This window comes from Ictidomys tridecemlineatus, chromosome 4 (assembly GCF_052094955.1).
Source record: "Ictidomys tridecemlineatus isolate mIctTri1 chromosome 4, mIctTri1.hap1, whole genome shotgun sequence".
Lineage (NCBI taxonomy): Eukaryota > Metazoa > Chordata > Mammalia > Rodentia > Sciuridae > Ictidomys > Ictidomys tridecemlineatus.
Genome location: NC_135480.1, coordinates 209,413,338 through 209,431,610, shown reverse-complemented (window position 1 = coordinate 209,431,610; position 18,273 = coordinate 209,413,338). Strand labels below are relative to the sequence as shown.

At 58.2% G+C, this 18,273-nt stretch overlaps 2 protein-coding genes across 4 annotated transcripts; both read left to right on the top strand.

Annotated features, from left to right (window-relative positions):
- Window positions 1–7,836: 7,836 nt before the first annotated feature.
- On the top strand, window positions 7,837–11,503 carry Lcn15 (lipocalin 15). Of its 2 annotated transcripts, none has more exons than XM_013363590.4 (7): window positions 7,837–8,004; window positions 8,325–8,464; window positions 8,540–8,610; window positions 8,819–8,929; window positions 9,288–9,389; window positions 9,637–9,713; window positions 11,354–11,503. In XM_013363590.4, the coding sequence occupies exons 1-7, from the start codon at window positions 7,912–7,914 to the stop codon at window positions 11,402–11,404; spliced, it is 645 nt and encodes a 214-aa protein (XP_013219044.3). In that variant the 5' UTR covers window positions 7,837–7,911; the 3' UTR covers window positions 11,405–11,503. The 2 variants fall into 2 exon arrangements, with proteins under 2 accessions (XP_013219044.3, XP_040142580.2); XM_040286646.2 differs by having other exon boundaries at window positions 7,888–8,004; window positions 8,223–8,464.
- A 1,968-nt stretch (window positions 11,504–13,471) lies between these two features.
- On the top strand, window positions 13,472–16,756 carry Lcn8 (lipocalin 8). 2 transcript variants are annotated; one of them, XM_078045196.1, is made up of 7 exons: window positions 13,475–13,827; window positions 14,822–14,952; window positions 15,345–15,412; window positions 15,663–15,767; window positions 15,841–15,930; window positions 16,022–16,047; window positions 16,659–16,756. In XM_078045196.1, exons 1-7 carry the CDS (start codon window positions 13,738–13,740, stop codon window positions 16,668–16,670), a joined length of 522 nt encoding a protein of 173 aa, XP_077901322.1. In that variant the 5' UTR covers window positions 13,475–13,737; the 3' UTR covers window positions 16,671–16,756. The 2 variants fall into 2 exon arrangements, with proteins under 2 accessions (XP_077901321.1, XP_077901322.1); XM_078045195.1 differs by having other exon boundaries at window positions 13,472–13,827; window positions 16,022–16,756.
- Window positions 16,757–18,273: the final 1,517 nt, after the last annotated feature.

The following is an 18,273-nucleotide window of genomic DNA, read 5'->3' as shown; positions in this document are numbered from 1 at the left end:
CATTGGAAGGCCCAGGCTTCGGGCACCCCTCAGGAGTCCCCAAAAGTGTGACCCAGCAGTGGGGGAGCAATAGATAGTGTGAGAAGAGGGAGGACCCACAGGCCTTGTGAAATGGAGCGGAGGAGGGTGGATGATGAGTTTCAGGGCAAATACGCTGGAGGAAGGACAGGAGAAAAGTTTAAAACAGGTAGAAGAGATGTAGAAGGAGGGATAGGGAAATGCAATTGCAGACTCAAGTTCCTAGACTTCCAGACCTACCCCTCTCCAAGCCAGTGTCTCTCCCAGACCTTCACCCCCAAAATTTCTGGGAAAGTTACTGTGAACTCACCCACTTATAAAATTTACTGTGTATACTGTTAATTAGCCCACCAATAAATAGATTTAAGTAAAGAGAGCTATGACATTTTAAGAAATCTGTAGGGGACTGAGATCATCTCCACACACCTTCCCATACCCACCTCTCACCAAGTTTCCTCTGAAGAAGAGCGAGGAACCTCCAGATCACGTCTCTCACAGGAGATGGCCACGTCCTCCCTGAGTGTGAGCTCCTGCTTTCCTCAGGAAGACTGTCCTCTACTGATGTGCTGCAGTTCTGCTCTATCATGTCTGCCAAGGTCTCAGCTGACCCTGAGTTGAGTGCCCCCTTTCTCCCAAGAACTCTTTGGGATCCTATCCTGGAGATCTCTCTTCTTCGGTGACAGGTTGGTCTGGCTTGCTGTGAAGTCCAGTTGGGTGGTGCAGCCAGGTGATTTTCTCCTGTTGGGCTCAAACAGTGTTGCCTGGATGGGTTTGGGTGGAGCTGGCTAGAATTTGCTAGGTGAGTATGCCTGGGTTTGAAGCTTAGTAAGTTGGTTCTGGTGCCTTCCAACAAGCTAAAGAGAGGAGGGAAGACAAGGGGGCATATAGTCAAGGGTCAGGAGCTTGGAGGCACCCCGTAGGATAGCATGTTGCTGGAGTGAGGACAGAAAAGCAGTGATTTGAAAGCCAGCAGGTGAGGTGAGGTGAGGTGAGGTGGCCAGGGCAGGAGGCTGGACCTGAGCAGAGGAGAGGTATGACCTACGGGCTGAGAAGGTAGGCATGCACCAGCCACTGTTGGTCCTGAGGGTTGGTGGGAGCATGAGCCAGTTGCTAAAGTCCAAATAGTGGGGAGTGGAGATGCCAAAAGCAAGAGGGTTGGCTCGGGGAGAGGATGTGTCCTCAGGGCTCTGCAGAAGGAGGAGGAAGGTTTAGAAGCAACCATAGAAGAACTGGGCCCTGGGTAGGATGGGGTGGGAGGAGCACACATGCTGAAGGCCACAGAAAACCTGGGCACAGATCCTGCTTGGCATCCATGGCACAGCCACAGAGATGTGGTGCTTTCAGTTTTGGTCTTCTGAGGCCTCTCTCCTTGGCTTGTAGATGGTGCCTTCTCCTCGGTCCTCATACAATCTTCTCTTTGTGCCCATCTGCTCTGTATATGAGGGTTTAAGGAATGTGCCTCAGGATTGGGGCTAGTTTCTATGGCTTAGCAGCATGTTTGATCTTTCGGGGGCCTGGGGCGATAACCTAAGCAGCTTATCAGTGCCCGGAACATTCAGGGGCAAACTCAGGCTCAAGCCTGCAGGGAACGCATATAGCTGGCCCATCTAGGATGGGAATTGAATAGCCCACTCGAGCGATGCTACCCTTCCCAGAGCTTCCCAGAACACACCAGAGAAAATGATCTACCAGACAGCAGGTCCCTTTCTCAATAAAAAAATAAAAAATAAAATAAAAGGGGCTCAGGATGTAGCTCAGTGGTACACAGCCCCTGGGTTCAAAACAAAACAAAACAAAAACCAATAGCTTTGATTTATGAGAAATAGAAGGTCTGGTGCTCCATTTTCAAAATATAGTATTCAGCCTTATTTGGATCAAATTGTAGCCATTTTAATTGGAGTCCTTCCCACCCCAATTTAAAAATTAGCCAATCATGTAGATTGTACCCCTGAGTTCTCCAATCAGGGCGAAAGGTAGAGCTGCGTTAGGGATTTAAATCCGTAGACTGTTGCAAGTGGGCTTGCTAGCCAGGTCCCAGGAGCACCCCTTTCTGGCAGAAGTAAAGGTTTTCATTGCCTTGGCCACTTTTGAGCACGTGTTTGATTTCTTGCAGGACCTAGTTATTTCTAAGGATTGGAGGTGGGGATCTGAGCTTAGTGCCTCACTTTGATAGACTTACTTCTCCCTTTTAAAATTTCTTGTAAGGCTGGGGTTGTGGCTTAGTGATAGAGTGCTTGCCTCACATTTGTGAAGCCCTAGGTTTGATCCTCAGCACCGCATAAAAACAAATAAATTAAATAAAGCTATCGTGTCCATCTACAACTAAAAAAATATACATATATGTATTTTGTGTGTGGTGCTGGGGATTGAACCCAGGGCTTTGTGCACGCAAGGCAAGCAATCTACCAACTGAGCCATATGCACAGCCCTACAACTAAAAATATATATATTTAAAAGATTCCTTGTAGTTAAAGATGCTTTCTTTTGAGCCCAGCGAGGTAGCCCACACTTGTAATCTCAGTGACCTGAGAGCCTGAGGCAGGAGGTCACAAGTTCAGGGCCAGCCTCAGCAATTTAATGAGAACCTCAGCAACTTAGCAAGATCCTCTCTCAAATAATTAAAAGGGCTGGGGGTGTAGCTCAGTGTTAGAGTGCCCCTGGGTTCAATCCCCAGTATCAAATAATAATAAAAAATAATGATAAATTTAAAAGACTGATGGTTGCTTCTTAGTGAAAGTGATGCATATTCCATGTGACACCAAGAGCAATGCAGTTGATCCTAAACGTGAAACACACCTGCAAACCCAGCAGTGCTGGCGAGGGCTCAGACCTTGGGGCACAGGAGCTGCAGGGTGCACAGCAATATGCCCGTGGTTCTTGCACCTGCTCCTTCCCAGGGCTTGGGGGTGGGGGCTGGGCAATGCCCCATTGTCCTAGAAGAGCACGGACCACATCCAAAGTCCACCTAGACTCCCTCTATCTCTTTCTGGCCTCAGTGCCACTTACACACCCCAGGTCTGCAGTCTTCTCTCACTCCCTAGCTCCCGCTGCTGAGAACCACACAGCTCCAGGGCAGATGTTGGTCCTCAGCCAGAAGAGAAGTGACTTCCAATGTTCTAAGCTGTTCCTGGCAGCATGGGTGGACAGAGGGAAGGGAAGTGCCAAGGCCCAGGCCTGGTGCAGGCAGGGCCTGGTAGGTGGCCCCATCTCTGGGGAAGCCTGGTTCTGGCCCAGGGCCACTGTCTTACCCCCTGTCATAAGCACCCCCAGAACTTGGTGCCTGGTTACCAAAGCCTCTTTATAGGATTCCCAGTTCTGGAAGAAATCTACAGAGCCTTCATTCCTCGTTGGAAAACTTGTGGGGTGGCAGGACAGCTTGTGGGCATGAGTCTGGGGCCCTGGGAACAAGGACTCAAGGGCAGAAGTCCAGACCCTGCTCCTTTCTCCCTAACTAGAAGGGGCTGGGGAGAGGAGGAGGCCGGTGGTGCAGGGGAGTGCAGAGACGCTCCACAGGCTCTAGTGACCCCAGTGTGACGAGGTTTTGATGCATAGATCATAACCCCACGAGTTCTACCACCCGCCCCCTCCCCAGACAGAGGTCAAGGTTCTGCTCCAGGAATGCTCAGGTGTGGGCAGCCAGTCTGAATGATTCTCATTCTCCGTCCCGGAGTGCAGAGGCTCTGACCATCACTACATCTTGTAGTGACCTGGACATTGCCCCCGTCCCGCAGGTTGAGGACGGGTTTTCAGATGTAGGTGTGTCACCTCATGGATTGAGCTATGCTCATCTGTTTCTTTCTGATACTACCCCTTTGTCCTGTTTGGGATGGAATATTCCATGGAAACACCCTTTGTGTGTCCCCTTCTCTTGCTCTGCCTTTGGGCGTGGCCTCCTACTTGTCAGTCAACCTGCTGACAGCAGACATCCCAGAGCTAGACTGAGCCCCCTGACACCTGACCCCTTGCCTCATTTGAATGGCTTCTCCCCAATAAAAAGACTCAGCATGCGCTCCTCTCTCTTGGTCTCTCTTTCTCTCTCTCCTTCTGCAGACCCTTAAGGTCAGAGGAGCCGTCACAGGACACCAAAGAAAAAAGGTGTCTCTGTCTCTTGTGTGGTATTTCGTGCAGCCCAGGAGTGACCTGGAGTGACCCTGAGGGTTTCAGTTGTGAGGAATGTGACACTCAAGGTTCTTCTGTGGGGAGGTGCTGGCCAGACCACCATCTCACAGTTTTCCCACTTTCGGCCATCCTGAGGGCTGCTGCCGTGAGTGGACCTCTGGGGACCCACATGTCTGGGGTCCCTACTCACAGCCAATCCACGTTGCAGACTATGGTCAGCGGCCATAGGAGGCAGACTGAGCCGCCACTTCCTTGCAGCCAAGGGAGCCCTGGTGCTGCAGGGCAGGTAGCCGGAGTTGCCTGTACCCAGGGTATGCTCCAGGGACAGGAGTCAAGTAGGGGGGCCAGGCACCTTGAAGTCTAGTCCAGGGAGTGGTCCATATGGACCTGGCCCCACCCCCCAGCTGGTCATCAGGTGGGGCCAGGAGGTGGGGGCTGGAGGCCTTTCCCATCTCTGGCAGAGCGTGACCCCAGCTTCTCCCACTGGAGGAGACATGGGTGTTTTTCTCCTCTTTAGCACCCCTTCCACAGATGCTTACCCTCCCTGACACCCCACAGCCCCCCTGGCATGGCTGATGCCAGCCCCTCTGCTGCAGACCCCAGCACAACCTGACAGCTCCTATCAGAGTCAGGACACATCAGGACAGCTCAGAGTCCCTAGATTGGGCTGGTGAGTGGGGGTGAGTTCCCCCTTCAGGGTCTCCTTGGGCTCTGGTTCTTTCTGTGGGTTCACCTGTACAGGGCTCCCCACAGCCCACAAATGCAGGATAACCAAGCTCAAGGCTTTGTGGGAGTCTCAGGTCAGGGAGACTCCCCAATGAGGCTGCACCCTCCTTGGGACCTTTCCCACCAGAGACATAGGATGGCAGCCTGGCCCCTAGAGCCAGAGCCCCTGCCCTTCCCTTTCTGGGCTGAGTCCTTCATCGCTCTGAGGACTGGGCATGGTTGGCCAGGAAGCTGCAGGCTTCCTAGGGTTGCATCTTAGGAACCCAACCTGGATCAGAGGGGGCTCCAGGGCTTTCCTTCCCTTGTCTGGGCTCAAGGCTCCCTCTCCACCTTGAGCTGCCCCACCAACTACCTTCTAGGATGGCCTTGATCACCAGCTCACCTCTGGCTGCCGGTGGGGGCTTGGCTCCTGGTTCTCCTGTAGGAAGGGGCAGTTCTTACATACTGGCTCCTTGAAGGCAGGTTATATCGCTGGGCCCAGAACTGGGTGGAACAGAGCCCCGGTCTCTCCATTTTTCTTCAGCCCCATCTCCCTAACTGGGCACCCTGAAGCACGAGGGGTTGGTTCTGGACCCCATCCCTGCCTGACCCCAAGGCCTCCCTGACATGCCTTGGTCAAGTGAACCCTGTGTCCAGCCAAAAAGTGGAAGCAGACATGGGACACTGTGTGGGAGAGGCTGGCCTCTCTGCAGGGTGAGGGAGGGTGGGTGGCGAGGGTGGCTACTGCCACTTTCCCTCTTACAGGTAAAGTCAGGAGAAGCCCTCCCAGATTCTTCAGAAGAGGTGGAATGGGGAGAGGGATTTGGGGGTGAGGGATCTCATGGCTTCTGAGGTGGATCCCTTTAGGGATGCCTGAAGGGGCCCACCCCTCTGGCTGTAGGTTAGCCTGGGGCTCCACCTTGGTGTGTCCAGCCCTGCCATTTCCAGGCAGCTGGGAGCAGGGCTCCTGGGCTCCTGGGCACAGCACTGCTCCCTTCTGCCCCTGCATTCATCTCCCCTCCTCTCTGCGGAGCCCGTCCTCACCCTGCACCTGTCCTCCACCCCTCCTCTCTGCCCTTTTCCTCAGGTTCTCTCCTCTGGGACAGCTGGTCAGTGGAGGCTGTCCATGGCTGAGCCCCTGGACTTCCCTGGACCCCTATATGGGTGCCCCCTCCTTGCCTTTCACAATCAAACCCTCAGATTTGGCCCAGGAGGGGGCCTTTGGGGATGTGGCTGTGCTGGGACTGGGGGGGCTGGGTGTGGAAGGTCCCCTATGCCAGTTCCCTCTCAGTCTACATGCTCCAGGGGCCATACCTCTCTCCCACATGGGCTCTGGAAGTTGTCTCAGGGTCAGCCTGCCCTGAGTGATTCCATGGTGGACAGGACAGCAGTCCTCAGGCTGTTCCCTGCCCTGAGTGACTCCATGGTGGACAGGACAGCAGCTCTCAGTGCCTGCCCTGAGTGACTCCATGGTGGGCAGGACAGCAGTCCTCAGGCTGTTCCCTGCCCTGAGTGACTCCATGTGGACAGGACAGCAGCTCTCAGTGCCTGCCCTGAATGACTCCATGGAGTGTACAATAGCTGTCCTCAGGCTGCACCTGCCCTGAGTGACTCCATGGTGTACAGAACAGCTGACCTCAGGCTGCGCCTGCCCTGAGTGACTCCATGGTGTGTAGAACAGCAGCTCTCAGGCTGTGCCTGCCCTAGTGACTCCATGGTATGTAGGACAGCGGTCCTCAGGCTGCACCTGCCCTGAGTGACTCCATGGTGTGCAGAATAGCAGCTCTCAGGCTGTGCCTGCCCTGGTGACTCCATGGTGTGCAGAATAGCAGCTCTCAGGCTGCACCTGCCCTGAGTGACTCCATGGTGTACAGAGCAGCAGTCCTCAGGCTGCGCCTGCCCTGGTGACTCCATGGTGTGTAGAACAGCAGCTCTCAGGCTGTACCTGCCCTGAGTGACTCCATGGTGTACAGAATAGCAATCTTCTGGCTGCGCCTGCCCTGAGTGACTCCATGGTGTGCAGAACAGCAGTCCTCAGGCTGTGCCTGCCCTAGTGACTCCATGGTGGACAGGACAGAAGCTCTCAGTCTGCGCCTGCCCTGAGTGACTCCATGGTGTACAGAAGAGCAGCTCTCAGGCTGCGCCTGCCCTAGTGACTCCATGGTGTGCAGAACAGCAGTTCTCAGGCTGCACCTGCCTGAGGGTCTTTCTCTGACCTGGCCTCCAGAGTGGACCCTGGTCTCTGACTTGAGAATCCAAGTGGGGTGTACCAAGGCCATGCGCTGCTCCTGGTCTGGGGTCCCTGGTGCTCTGTGTTGACACAAAGGTCAGCTGGAGAGGCCTTCCTCAGCTCCACCTCCACCAGCCCTGGCGCCTCCTAGGCGTCCTTCCACCTGGACACTTATGAAACTGGTGATAAGGCAGCTGTGGATACGTAATCCACCCTAATCCCTCCTCCTATCTCAGGCATGCTTTCAGGAAGCCCAGCTGTGGGGTGCAAGGGGGCGCCCAGATATCTCTCACCACTGTGCTGGCAAAGGCTACCCCTGGATGAGGTCTCTAGAGGCCTGGCCAGTGGTGACTAAGCACTGAGTTGGGGATGAGAGGGAGAAAGGTCTGCTGGGTACCCGGAACCCTGGATGGGGGCCTGCTGGCCCCAGCAGACCCAGGCCTCATGCTTCCCAGCAGCCCCCCAAATTCCCAGCCAGGCTGGGGGTGGACAGAGGTGCTTGAGTGTGAGGCTGGAAGCCATGATAGCTCTGCCATGGCTGGGTGGCCAGCTATGGTGGGCCATGGGGTAGTGACGTGCCTGGCAGGCTTGGGGACAAATCCTCAGCTGGTGCGTCAGGCGAGAGCCTGGATGTCTGGAGCCCTGCAGGAAGTGACCCTGGGGCTGAGGGGACAGCCAAGTGATTGTGCCCAACAATGGACAAAGGGGGCTGGCATTTCATAGAGCCTTCCGCTCACTCCCCATCTGCCCCTTCCTGAGCCCAGGGCTGGGCTAGGGTATAAAGCCAGGGTTTCTGGGGCTTGGAGACTGGGGGCCAGGGCTGGAGGTCAGGCCTGAGGATGAGGCTGGTCCTGCTGAGCTGGGTTCTGCTGCTCTGGGTGTCCGCAACTCTGGCCGAGGTCCTGGTTCAACCTGACTTTGATGTCAAAAAGGTATTGGGTCTCCTCTGGGTGTGCCTGGGTGGGGTGGGGGCTGATCCCCCTGGAAACATCACCAGTGAGAATAGAAGCTGCCGTGGCAGGGCCAGTTGTGGGTCTGCCTAGGGCATGCTTCAGACCTACTTTCCCTCTAATCCAGAAACAACCCTGGGCTGAGGGCCTTTGCAGGCCTATCTCATAAGGGGGCAGCAAGAGCTCTTGTCCACCTTCAGGCAGGTCCCTGCTTCTCTGGCTTTTCATTTGTCTCCCTGCTCCCTGGGCAAGGCAGTATGGCTGCTGCTGTCAGGCCTGCTGGTCACTGAGCTGTCCTGCAGTTCTCGGGCCTCTGGTATGTTGTCTCCATGGTGTCTGACTGCAAGGTGTTCTTGGGCAAGAAGGATCATCTGCTGATGTCCACCAGGGACATCAATGCCACCAAGGGGGGCTGTCTCAACGTCCACATGGAATTCCCACGGTGAGCTGCCTGGGGTGGGCTGGGCGAGGGAGGACCCAAGGGTTCCTGGCAGGTAGTGACCATCTATGCACCCAGGGCTGATGGCTGTGCCCAGGTGGATGCCACGTTCCTGAAGGTGGGCTCCGAGGGCCACTTCAGAGTTCCAGGTATGTCCTGGGGGCACTGGGATTGCTCCCCAGGGGTGACACAGATTGTCTTTGCACTGAGGCCCCCCTGCCCCGCCCCCTCCAGGATGGCTGAGGTGGGGCTTGGCCAGGATACCTGCTGGGTCTTAGGGCAGCAGGGTGGGCTGGTCAGGGGGAGTTGTCGCCCAGCCCTGCCCTGCTTCTAAGGCTATGTGCACCTTCTCCACAGCCTTGGGCTACCTGGATGTGCGTGTGGCGGACACGGACTATGGCTCCTTTGCGGTGGTCTACATCTACAAGGAGCTGGAGGGGGCTCTCAGCACCATGGTGCAGCTCTACAGTGAGCCCCCTCCCACCTGCCCTTTCAGGCCAGCTCAGGGCCAGCCCCACCCACCCTGACCCAGGCCCACCCCTTCTGCTTCAGCCCCCTACTAATCACAGCCTGGACCCGCCAAGGACCAGGGGGCCCGGGGACCAACAGCACTTAGGATGGGGAGGGGGCTGGCTGGAGAGGTCCCCGAGGGCAGACACAACATGTGCCCCTCTCCAGGGTGAGGACCCACCTTCCCTGGTCAGCCTCCCGGCCCCACCTAGGGTGGCAGCCTTGCTGTCCGCTCTCAAAGAAGTGGAGTGAGGCAGGTCTCGCCTGCCACGGCCCTGGGAGCTGCTGGGCTCACAGCTACCCCTCCGTGCCCCAGGTCGGGCTCAGGATGCCATCCCCCAGGCTCTGAAGGCCTTCCAGGACTTCTACCCCACAGTGGGGCTCCAGGATGACATGATGGTCATGCTGCCCAAGTCAGGTACCTGGCCAAGCCTCACCCCAGTGCCCAGCCCTGAGCCCTGGGGTGGGCAGCAGGTGGTCTTCTCTAATACGCTGTGTGGCAGCCCTTCCAGCCCCTCCTGCCCCATAGCCCCTTCCTCCCCCAACAGGAGCAAGGAGAGGTAGGGAGGGTCTTCTGGCCCCCTGTCGGGGGGCTGGGGGCCAGGTAGGATGTGGAGGGAGGGCAGCCTTCCTGTCTCCACCTCTTGGACTGCTTGCTCCTGCAGATGCTTGCTCCCCACCTCAGGGGAGCACCTTGGCCACCCCGGAGTCCCATCCCAGCCCTGCCGAGACAGGGGACAGGGTGAGTTCTCCAGGCCCTCCACAGGCTGCCCCTCGTCCTCACTTCCTCTCACCCACTTCTGCCTGGGGAGTCCTGGGCCTCAGGCCTCAGGGTCCCCTCAGGGAGCCTGTCCTGATTGCGGGGGCTGCCGAGACAGCACCCACATGGTGGCTTAAACAGGACAAGCTCCAGTCCTGGAGGCCAGAGTCAAGGTGCCTGTGGGGTGGGCCCTCTGGAGGCTTGAGGGGAGCCTGCCCACCTGCTGCCCCTTCCTGTGGCTCCTGTAATTCTGGGCATCGATGGTTGAGATTTCCTTCTCCTCTTCCTTCTTCTTCCTCCTCTTATTCCTCTTCCACTTGTTTCTCCTCCTCCTTTTTTTTTTTTTCCCCTCCAACACTGGGATTTGAATCCAGGGGCAGTTAATCCCTGAATCACTCCCTAGCCCTTTTTATTTTGAGACAGGATTTTTTTTGAAATATTACTTTATATTTTAAAGAGAGAGAGAGAGAGAACTTTAATATTTATTTTTTAGTTCTCGGTGGACACAACATCTTTGTTTGTATTGCTGCTGAGGATCGAACCCGGGCCACATGCATGCCAGGCGAGCGCGCTACCGCTTGAGCCACATCCCCAGCCCCAAGACAGAATATTTTTAAGTTGCATAGGACCTTGCTAAGTTGCTGAGGCTGGCCTTGAATTTGTGATCCTCTTGCCTCAGCCTCCTGAGCTGCTGGGATTACAGGCTTGAGCCACTGCACCTGGCTGCCCCCTTCTTATGAGGACATTGTTGGATTTAGGGCCCACCCTATCTTCAGGATGATCTCCAGATCTTTAACTAATGCTATTTTCAAAGAACTGTTCCCAGATAAGGCCCCTTGTGGAGGTTCCAGGAGGCAGTGGTTTTGGGGGACACTGCTTACCCACCACAGTCCCTGGGCTCCCTGCATCCCCCCGTGGGATGGCCTGAGTCTTTGTCCTCTCTCTGAGGGCAGACCTGACACCTCTTGTTCCCTGCCCACTGCAGGGCTGGGTCCCGGGAACCTGGGGCTCTGATGCAGGAGGGGTGTTGGGGAGGCCTCCTCAGACCAGGTGCCAGAAAATGGCCACACCTTGCTCAAGCTCCTGAAGGATGGGGCACCCACCTAAAGCCATAAGTAGTGGGTGGGATGTGATAGCCTCGGGCAGGTGGGGACCCGGGAGGCTTGGAGTGGGGGATCCACGGAGGGCGTTTTCCAGCTCCACAGCCTGATTTTGTCCTCATCTGCTGTCACCATTTCCTGTGTCTTGACTCTTCTCTGGTGAGCTCCAGGTGGGCTCGTGGCTTCTCTCCTGGGGCTGGGGACGTTGGGGCTGGACATCTTGAACACAGAGTTGCCTGTCACTGTCTGGTGGCTTTGGGAACACACGGGGTGGGGACTCAGGCCTTCTTGTCTCCTTGGCCCCTTCGTCCAGGGCCAGGCCCCAGGCACTGGGAGGCAGCAGTGGTGCCCGGGGACCTCTAGCCTGCGGCCTCCAGGACAGTGAGGGGTGATGGGATGTGGGCTTCTGTGTTGGCAGAAGGCTTGGGGCAGGATCAGCTGTGCCTCGCCCTGTGGGTGCTGGCCTCGGGGGCAGTGCCCCCTTGTGTGGGGGAGAAGGATCAGCTGTGCCTTTCCTCACAGGGCGAGGCCACAGCAGCAAACCTCACCTCCCCAGGCGTGGACGTGCAGTGAGCCCACCGCCCTCGGGCCACCCAGAGCTGTCCCTCATCCTCCCTCCCTGCCTCCCCTGATCCGGGGCCTCTTCCCACCCAATAAACAGATCCTGCAGCCTCTTGGCTCCTCACTCTTTGGAGAATCCTGGGGAGGGCACAGGAGGCCCATCTCCAGCCCTGCTCTGCTGGCGGCCCAAGGCGGGAGGAGATGGGAAGGCAGCACTCACAGGGAGAATGGGGCACCTCTGCCCGGCCCTGCGGTTCATGGGCCTACGGGATGATCAGGCACCCTGTGACCACAGGCCCTGGCCATGGGCTGTGCTGCGTGCACAGGCAGCAGCAGGAGCTGGGTGGGCGTGGCGGCAGACCGTGAAGTTGGGCTTGTTTGGGTTTCACTGCTCACTGTCGTGATGGGGAGCACCTGGCCTAAACCTCTGAGAGCCTCAGAAATGGGTCAGTGCCATGAGCAGCACAATAGCACACTCCTGGATCTCAGCTGGCTAGCTGGCCTGCTTGCTCCATAACAGGGCCCCTGGACACATGTACCCACCCCATTCCATCCTTGTTTCTCAGATCAAGACATCCAGGCACACACAGAGAGGCCGGGCAAGGTATCCAAGGTCACACAGCTGACAAGTGGCCAGATTAGGGTTCAAATCCATGGGATGGAGCTGCAGGACATGCCCTCTGCATTGCCTATGAAGAGAGGTGGGGTACGGGGGATGCCCTTCCCAGGGTCCATCACTGCCATTGTCCTTGCCGCACCCCTGCCTAGTTCTCGTGAGGCCCCAGCTCTCACACTTCAAGGCCTGAGCGTGGGGAGCAGGAAGGAGCTGAAGGTTCTGGTCCGATGCTCACCATTGCCAATGGCGCTCAAATAGCGGGAGCGGAAGCAATCAGCCCCGGGGCAATCAGCCACATCCTGCTCCTGCTCACCCGGAGGGCCAGGGGCTCCACCTCGGGCCGCCCTCCTTGTTCTTCCTGGCTAAGGCAGCACTCACAGGGAGAATGGGGCACCCCTGCCCGGCCCCTCTGCAGCCACCCTGGGAGCCCTGGCTAGCCAGCCTGTGGCCGGGTCAGCCATCTTCAGCCTCCCCGCTGCAGTCCCTGCTCTTTGGGTGTCCCTCTTGGGCTCCAGTGAGCTAGCCAGCTCTGCTCACCCTGTTCTAACTTGTACCCCTGCACCTGCCAGTATCCACAGCAGCCAGGTCCCCTGCTGAGTGTGTCTCAGTGGCCAGGACTCCTCTTGAGCTGAGCTTTTCAGGCCCCTCTGCCCTCTGCTGAGAGGGGCTCTGGGAGCTGGAGCCCTGGCCCCGGAGTCTGTCACCTCCCCAAGCTCACTGGGGGAAGGGCTGCATGGCCAGGGTGCTCCTTGGCCACCTTGGTCTCACCTCCCCTTTCACTGGGAGGGAGAAGGAGAGGTGGGAACCAAAAGGTAGAAGGAGGCTTTTGTTAAATATGTGTCACAAATAAAGTTGTTTTGAAAATAAAAGTTGCCTTAAAGAAATCTCTGGCCTGAGAGACTCTTTCTTGGTAAGTGCAAGGACTTAGATGGTGGTTTGCTGGACACAGTCAGGAGGAGGCAGAGGGCCAGGGTGGGGGTGCAGGGGTGCAGGGCGTCACTGGAGGAGAGTGTCACCTCTCGTGCGGTTAATGCTCTGCGTGGTAGCCATGGAAGCTGTCCCTGACAGCGGGAAATGGAGGCGAACCCGCTCTCTGGTTCCTGTTGCAGGAGGCAGGGACCAGGGGTCAGTGTCCAGAGGCACCAGTCCTCTCCCCTGAGAGTCCATTGCCCCTGCCCAGGTTAAAGGGGCACGGTGTGGTGCCCTGCATTTCTGTCTGCTCATCCTGGTCTGGCACAGGTATGTTATTGGTGGGTGTGGGGATGTGGGGCGCGGGCATGGTGGGGAAGAGCTGATGCCTGGGGCTGGGCTGGCGGGACCCTCGCGTTTCACCCACTGGCTGCAGAAGGCCACAGGCTGGGCTGAGCCAGGGCCTAGGCCTTCATGCTTCTTCTGTTATCCCCAGACCCACAAACCCCAGTGTCCCCAGAGGTGGGTGGGCTGAGCCCCCTGGGTGTGGGTGGGGCCTGCTCCTCCTGTCAGGCCCTCAGAGCCCCCCACACCCACCAACGTCTTGGCAGGAAGGTGGCAGGCAAGGCTGGCTGCTGGCCAACCCCTCCCTGGTGTGGGCGTCAGCGGGACCAGATGGCACTGTGCTGACCGCCAGGAGTCTGGGGCAGCTGGCAGCCACACTTGCCCATGACGTCCTCCGGGTGGCTGCTCACTCTGGCCCACTCTCCAAATATAAGCCCAGGCCCTGTGAGAGAGAGGCACTGAGACGGAGCCTGCGATGGCGGCCAGGCGGCCAGGCACCACCCTGAGCGTGCTCCTGGTGTGGATGCGGGTGGCGTCCACCTTGGTGGACCTAGACCTGCAGAAGGTGCCTTTTCCTTCCTGACTTGCAGGCAGACAGCGGGGGATAGTGGAGAGCTGGGCAGAGAGGGGCCGGAGAGTGTTCAGCCACCGCAGGCCCCTCACACCTGGTTGGTGCTGGCACAGCTACCTGAGGGCCCCCAGGACCTGCCCTGGTCAGTGTCCCAGGAGGGCAGACAGCTAAGGGCCCTGGTGGGGGCTCTGAGCTCTGCAGCCTTTCCTCTCCAGAGGCCTCCGGAGGGCCCCTGTGACAGCAGGTGCCTGCCATCCTCAGCCAGGCTGGCTGGTCCTCAAGGTTTTTCAGGGTTGGGGTCCCAGGTGGCCCCCGACTGCCCCCCAGGTTGACAGGGTTCCCTCTATACCCCTGCCCTCTGCACTGTGGCGGTGGGGCCAGAGGAGGCCCTCTCCTGGGTGGGCAGCTTGTGGGCTTCTGTCCTGGTCCTCCTCCTGCAGGCCAGACATGCGGGGATGTTCAGAAGGACAGACGTCACAGAGACAAGTCCTTTACTGCTGTAACACCAGCCGTTTTCCGAGTTTCAGATGGCACCTCGGGCTCTGGGTGGCAGGAAGGCCCTCTCGCAGCGAGGCGGCAGGGCTGGGTCTCTTCTGCTGGCCCAGCCTGGTGAGAGGCCCAGCCACTTGGGCCTGCGTCCTACATGCTCCTCTGCTCTCCAGTCCCTGCGGGCAGCCAGGGCCTGCTCATCTCCCCCACGCCAGGCCTGGAGGCAGCAGAGGTCAGCTCTCTTGGGGCACCTCAAGCTGGCCCTGCGGCTGCTCCAGAAGGCCAGGTGGGAGGGGCATCACCGCCTGATGGTCTGAAGGGACCTCTGAGAAGGATGACTCTAGTGGGGACAAGCAGGTCTGAGACATCTTGCTGTTTTGCCTCTGAGTCTCTGGCCACCAGCTCTGTGCCTGCGGCCTCTGAAATGCACCCTGGAGTCCAGGGATGGAGTCTCAGCTAGGCCTCTGAGAGCCAGGGCTGCTGCAGCTCTTCTCTCCAGATTTCAGGGTTCTGGCGGGAAGTTGGTTTGGCCTCGGAGTTCAACATGGCCCTGGATGCTGGGATGAAGGTGGAGGGCTTGTTCATCACCTTGAGTGGCCGGAACATGACCGTGAAGGCTGCGTATAACAAGTGAGAGGCTGGGACCCTGCCCAGACTTGGCCAGGGCACCCTGCTGAGGGGATGGTGGGGGGCGTGTGGCTGGTGGCTGGTGGCTGCAGGACCCTCACAGGGTGTGCCTGCCCTCCCTCCCTGTGCCCCTGCCGGGACTCTAGCTCCGGAGAAAGCTGACCCCCAGACTCCCAGATCGGCATTTTCCCCAAATATAAGTATGGGGTTTGATGAAGCCCCACCAGGTGATAAGAAAGTGGGCTTAGAGGTGGGCGCAGCTGGAGGGCTCAGGACCAGGGACTCTGCGGGAGCCCTTCCTGCAGCACATCCTGCTGGGGGTGAGGCCAGCGGGCGCTGGGGTTGGGGGAGGCTGCGCAGGCGGCTGGGGCTGAGGAGCACATGCTGCCTTCCAGCTCAGGAAGCTGCGCGACAGAGAAAGTGGTGGGCTCAGGAAGAGACGTGGGGAAGTTTGCCTTCCCTGGTAAGTGTCCTGCCCTGCCCACACCCAGCAACCCCTGGCCTTGCTGCTCCGTGGGCCTGTTCCCAGGCTCCTTGGGCGCAGGCCCTCCTTCCCCTTAAGCACCCTGGGTCACCCTGCAGGGCCTGCTTCCGCCTCCCAGGGCATCCCGGGAGGGTCCCAGTGCTGGTCAGGAACAGGATGAAGTTAGGCCCTGCAGGCCTGGCTTCCCAGGTCACCCCCTCAGGCTGCCCAACCCTGCTGAGCCCTGCAGGTCACAGGGAGATCCACGTGCTGGACACAGACTACGAGCACTACGCCATCCTGAGAGTGTCCCTGCAATGGCAGGGCAAGGAGTTCCACGTGTTCAAGTACCTCAGTAAGCTCTGCCCAGGTGGGGGGTCTGCCCCGCCCTCCCCGGGACTGCCTGCCCAGATCCCCTGGCCCCACAGCTCGGAGCCTCGACAGGGAGGATGAGCCTGGGTTCTGGAGGTTCCGGGAGCTGACAGCAGACACAGGCCTTTACCTGGTGTCACGGCACAGTGAGTCCAGGTCCCTGGGGCTGAGGGGGCTGAGCCCCTGGGTGGGGCCCGCCAGCCTCCTGCCTGCACCTCACACTGCCCTGTCTCACAGGGAGGTGTGCCAAGCTCCTGAAGGAGGTGAGCCCACACCCCTCGGTCTGCACTGAAGACCCTAGCCCCGGCTCAGCGGAGCCCTGATGGGAGCCGCCTGGTGCTAGTTCCGGGGCAGGAGAGGGCCGTTCACCCTCTGAGCAGGACACCTAGCACTGATGGGGCCTCCAGAGATGTGTCCATTTTATGGTTTGGAGAGAGCTGGCACCAACATGGTGGTGACCCCAAGCTGCCAAGTGGGGCCCTAGGGTGGTTTGGGGCAGAGAGAGAGATGGGGGAAGAGAGGAGGGTGGTCCCATCTCCTCTGTTTGTCCATCATAGCTGTGCAGGACTGCCAGTGGCTCTGCCCCTTCAGGCCCTGCCCGGGTGTGGGATGGGGCATGGGCACTGTAAGCACCCACTTGTGGCGCCCTGTGTCTGGCTCTGCACTGACCCACCATCTGTGCGTCCCACCTTGTCTCAGCCCAGTCCCGAGTGGTCAGCACTACTACCCCACCTGTGGCTAGAGGCACTGAGGCTCAGGGACTGGATTTTTGCCAAAGCCAGGCCATTGGGAGATCGGATCCCCAGCCCTGGCCCACCCCTCCTCGGGACCCTGGAAGTGGCCCAGAGCCCTGAGCACCCCCTTCTGTGTGCAGGAGCTGATTTAGAGGAGCTCCTGCCCCGGTCCTGCGGCTGAGCCCCACCCCAGGGGCCACCTGCACCAGCTTTCAAAATAAACCCACTGGCAAACCCACGGCCCAGTGTCTTTCCTGGGACTGGGGCTGGGTGTGACAGGTGGAGCAGCTGGAGACCCACCTGCTCTGCCAAGTATGTGCCTCACGTGGGAACGGCAGCCCTGGACTTTTGCCCCCAAGGGACCCACCCAGCCCTGCCATTTTCAGGCTACGAGGGCAGTGGGCCCCAAGCATCCCCCTCCCCCTGGAAGAGTCTGTCCTGCCCTGGAGAGCTGGATGCAGCCCCAGGCTGGGGCCCGGTGAACAGGAGTCCTGGCGTAATCTCAGCAGGACTCACAAATAAAAGGAGACCTGTCCACACTCCTCTGTGTGTTCGTCCATGGCTCCCTATTGTCCAGAACTCAAACCCCACAGTAGTTGTGCCCAAGGCCCCCCTGGATGTGGCTCCTCCTCCGCCTGGTCTTCCCACCACCCTGACTTCACCTGCACAGCCTTTCTCACCCCACCACCGGCCAATCGCTGCCTGCCCACATGCGGGTGCTGGGGCTGGAGAGCAGAACAGGCAGGGAAGATGGGTGGTTCTGAGACAGGCCTTTATGGGCTAGTTGGCCCCTCTTATGTGGGGCAAGATAACCCAAGCTTTCCAGAGAGCAGCTGCCTCGGGTGGGGCAGGCAGGAGGGTGGAACCTGCAGTCAAGAGGTGCTGGGCTGGGGTTGGGGATGGGCAGCCCCATCACAGTGGAGAAACCTCGATGAATCTGGCTTTAGCCTAACTTTCAAAGCAATTTTCAGGATTTAAAATCTTATGGGATTTAAAAAATATATTTTTTAGTTGTAGTTGGACACAATACCTTTATTTATTTTTATGTGGTGCTGAAGATTGAACCTAGGGCCTCACACATGCTGCAAGTGCTCTACCGCTGAGCTACAGCCTCAGCTCAAAATCTCATAGGAAGTTAGGTTTAGTGGGCTAGGTTCTGGCTAGACATCACAGGCCCACATTGTAGATGGCCTTAAATCCCAAACCAGGTCCCAGATGACCCAGAGGAGACATTTAGGGCTCAAATTTGGACACATGAGGGGCATTTTGATGCAAGTGAGTTTCCTGGGATCTGTCCCCCAAAGGACAGGTTCAAGGAGCTTAGCCTGTACTTGGGCTCTCTGGTGGAACATGGTACTCTCTGCTCCGGCTGCCGAAAGGGTACTGCAGACTGCGGGCTCCCACCACAGAGGTTCATTGTCTTGCAGTTCTGGAGGCTGGGTGTCCAAGCTCAAGTTGCTTCGAGAGCTCTTCTTGGCACGTAGACAGCAGCTTGTCACCGTGTCTTCACCTGCACGTGTGTGGGAGCCCTTCCGCAGTCTCCCTGTTCCTACAGGGACACCAGCCCTATTCAATTAGCCCCTCCCTTGATATCACCCAACCCCTAGTGTCTCCTAAGGCCCTCTCTCAAATACAGTGACACAGAGGGCTAGGACTTCAACTCGTGCATTTTGGGGAGAACACAGTTCAGTGTAAAGCAAGAGTCCACCCATGCAGACGGTTACAGAAAGCAGGGCCTCTACAACGTACTGTCAA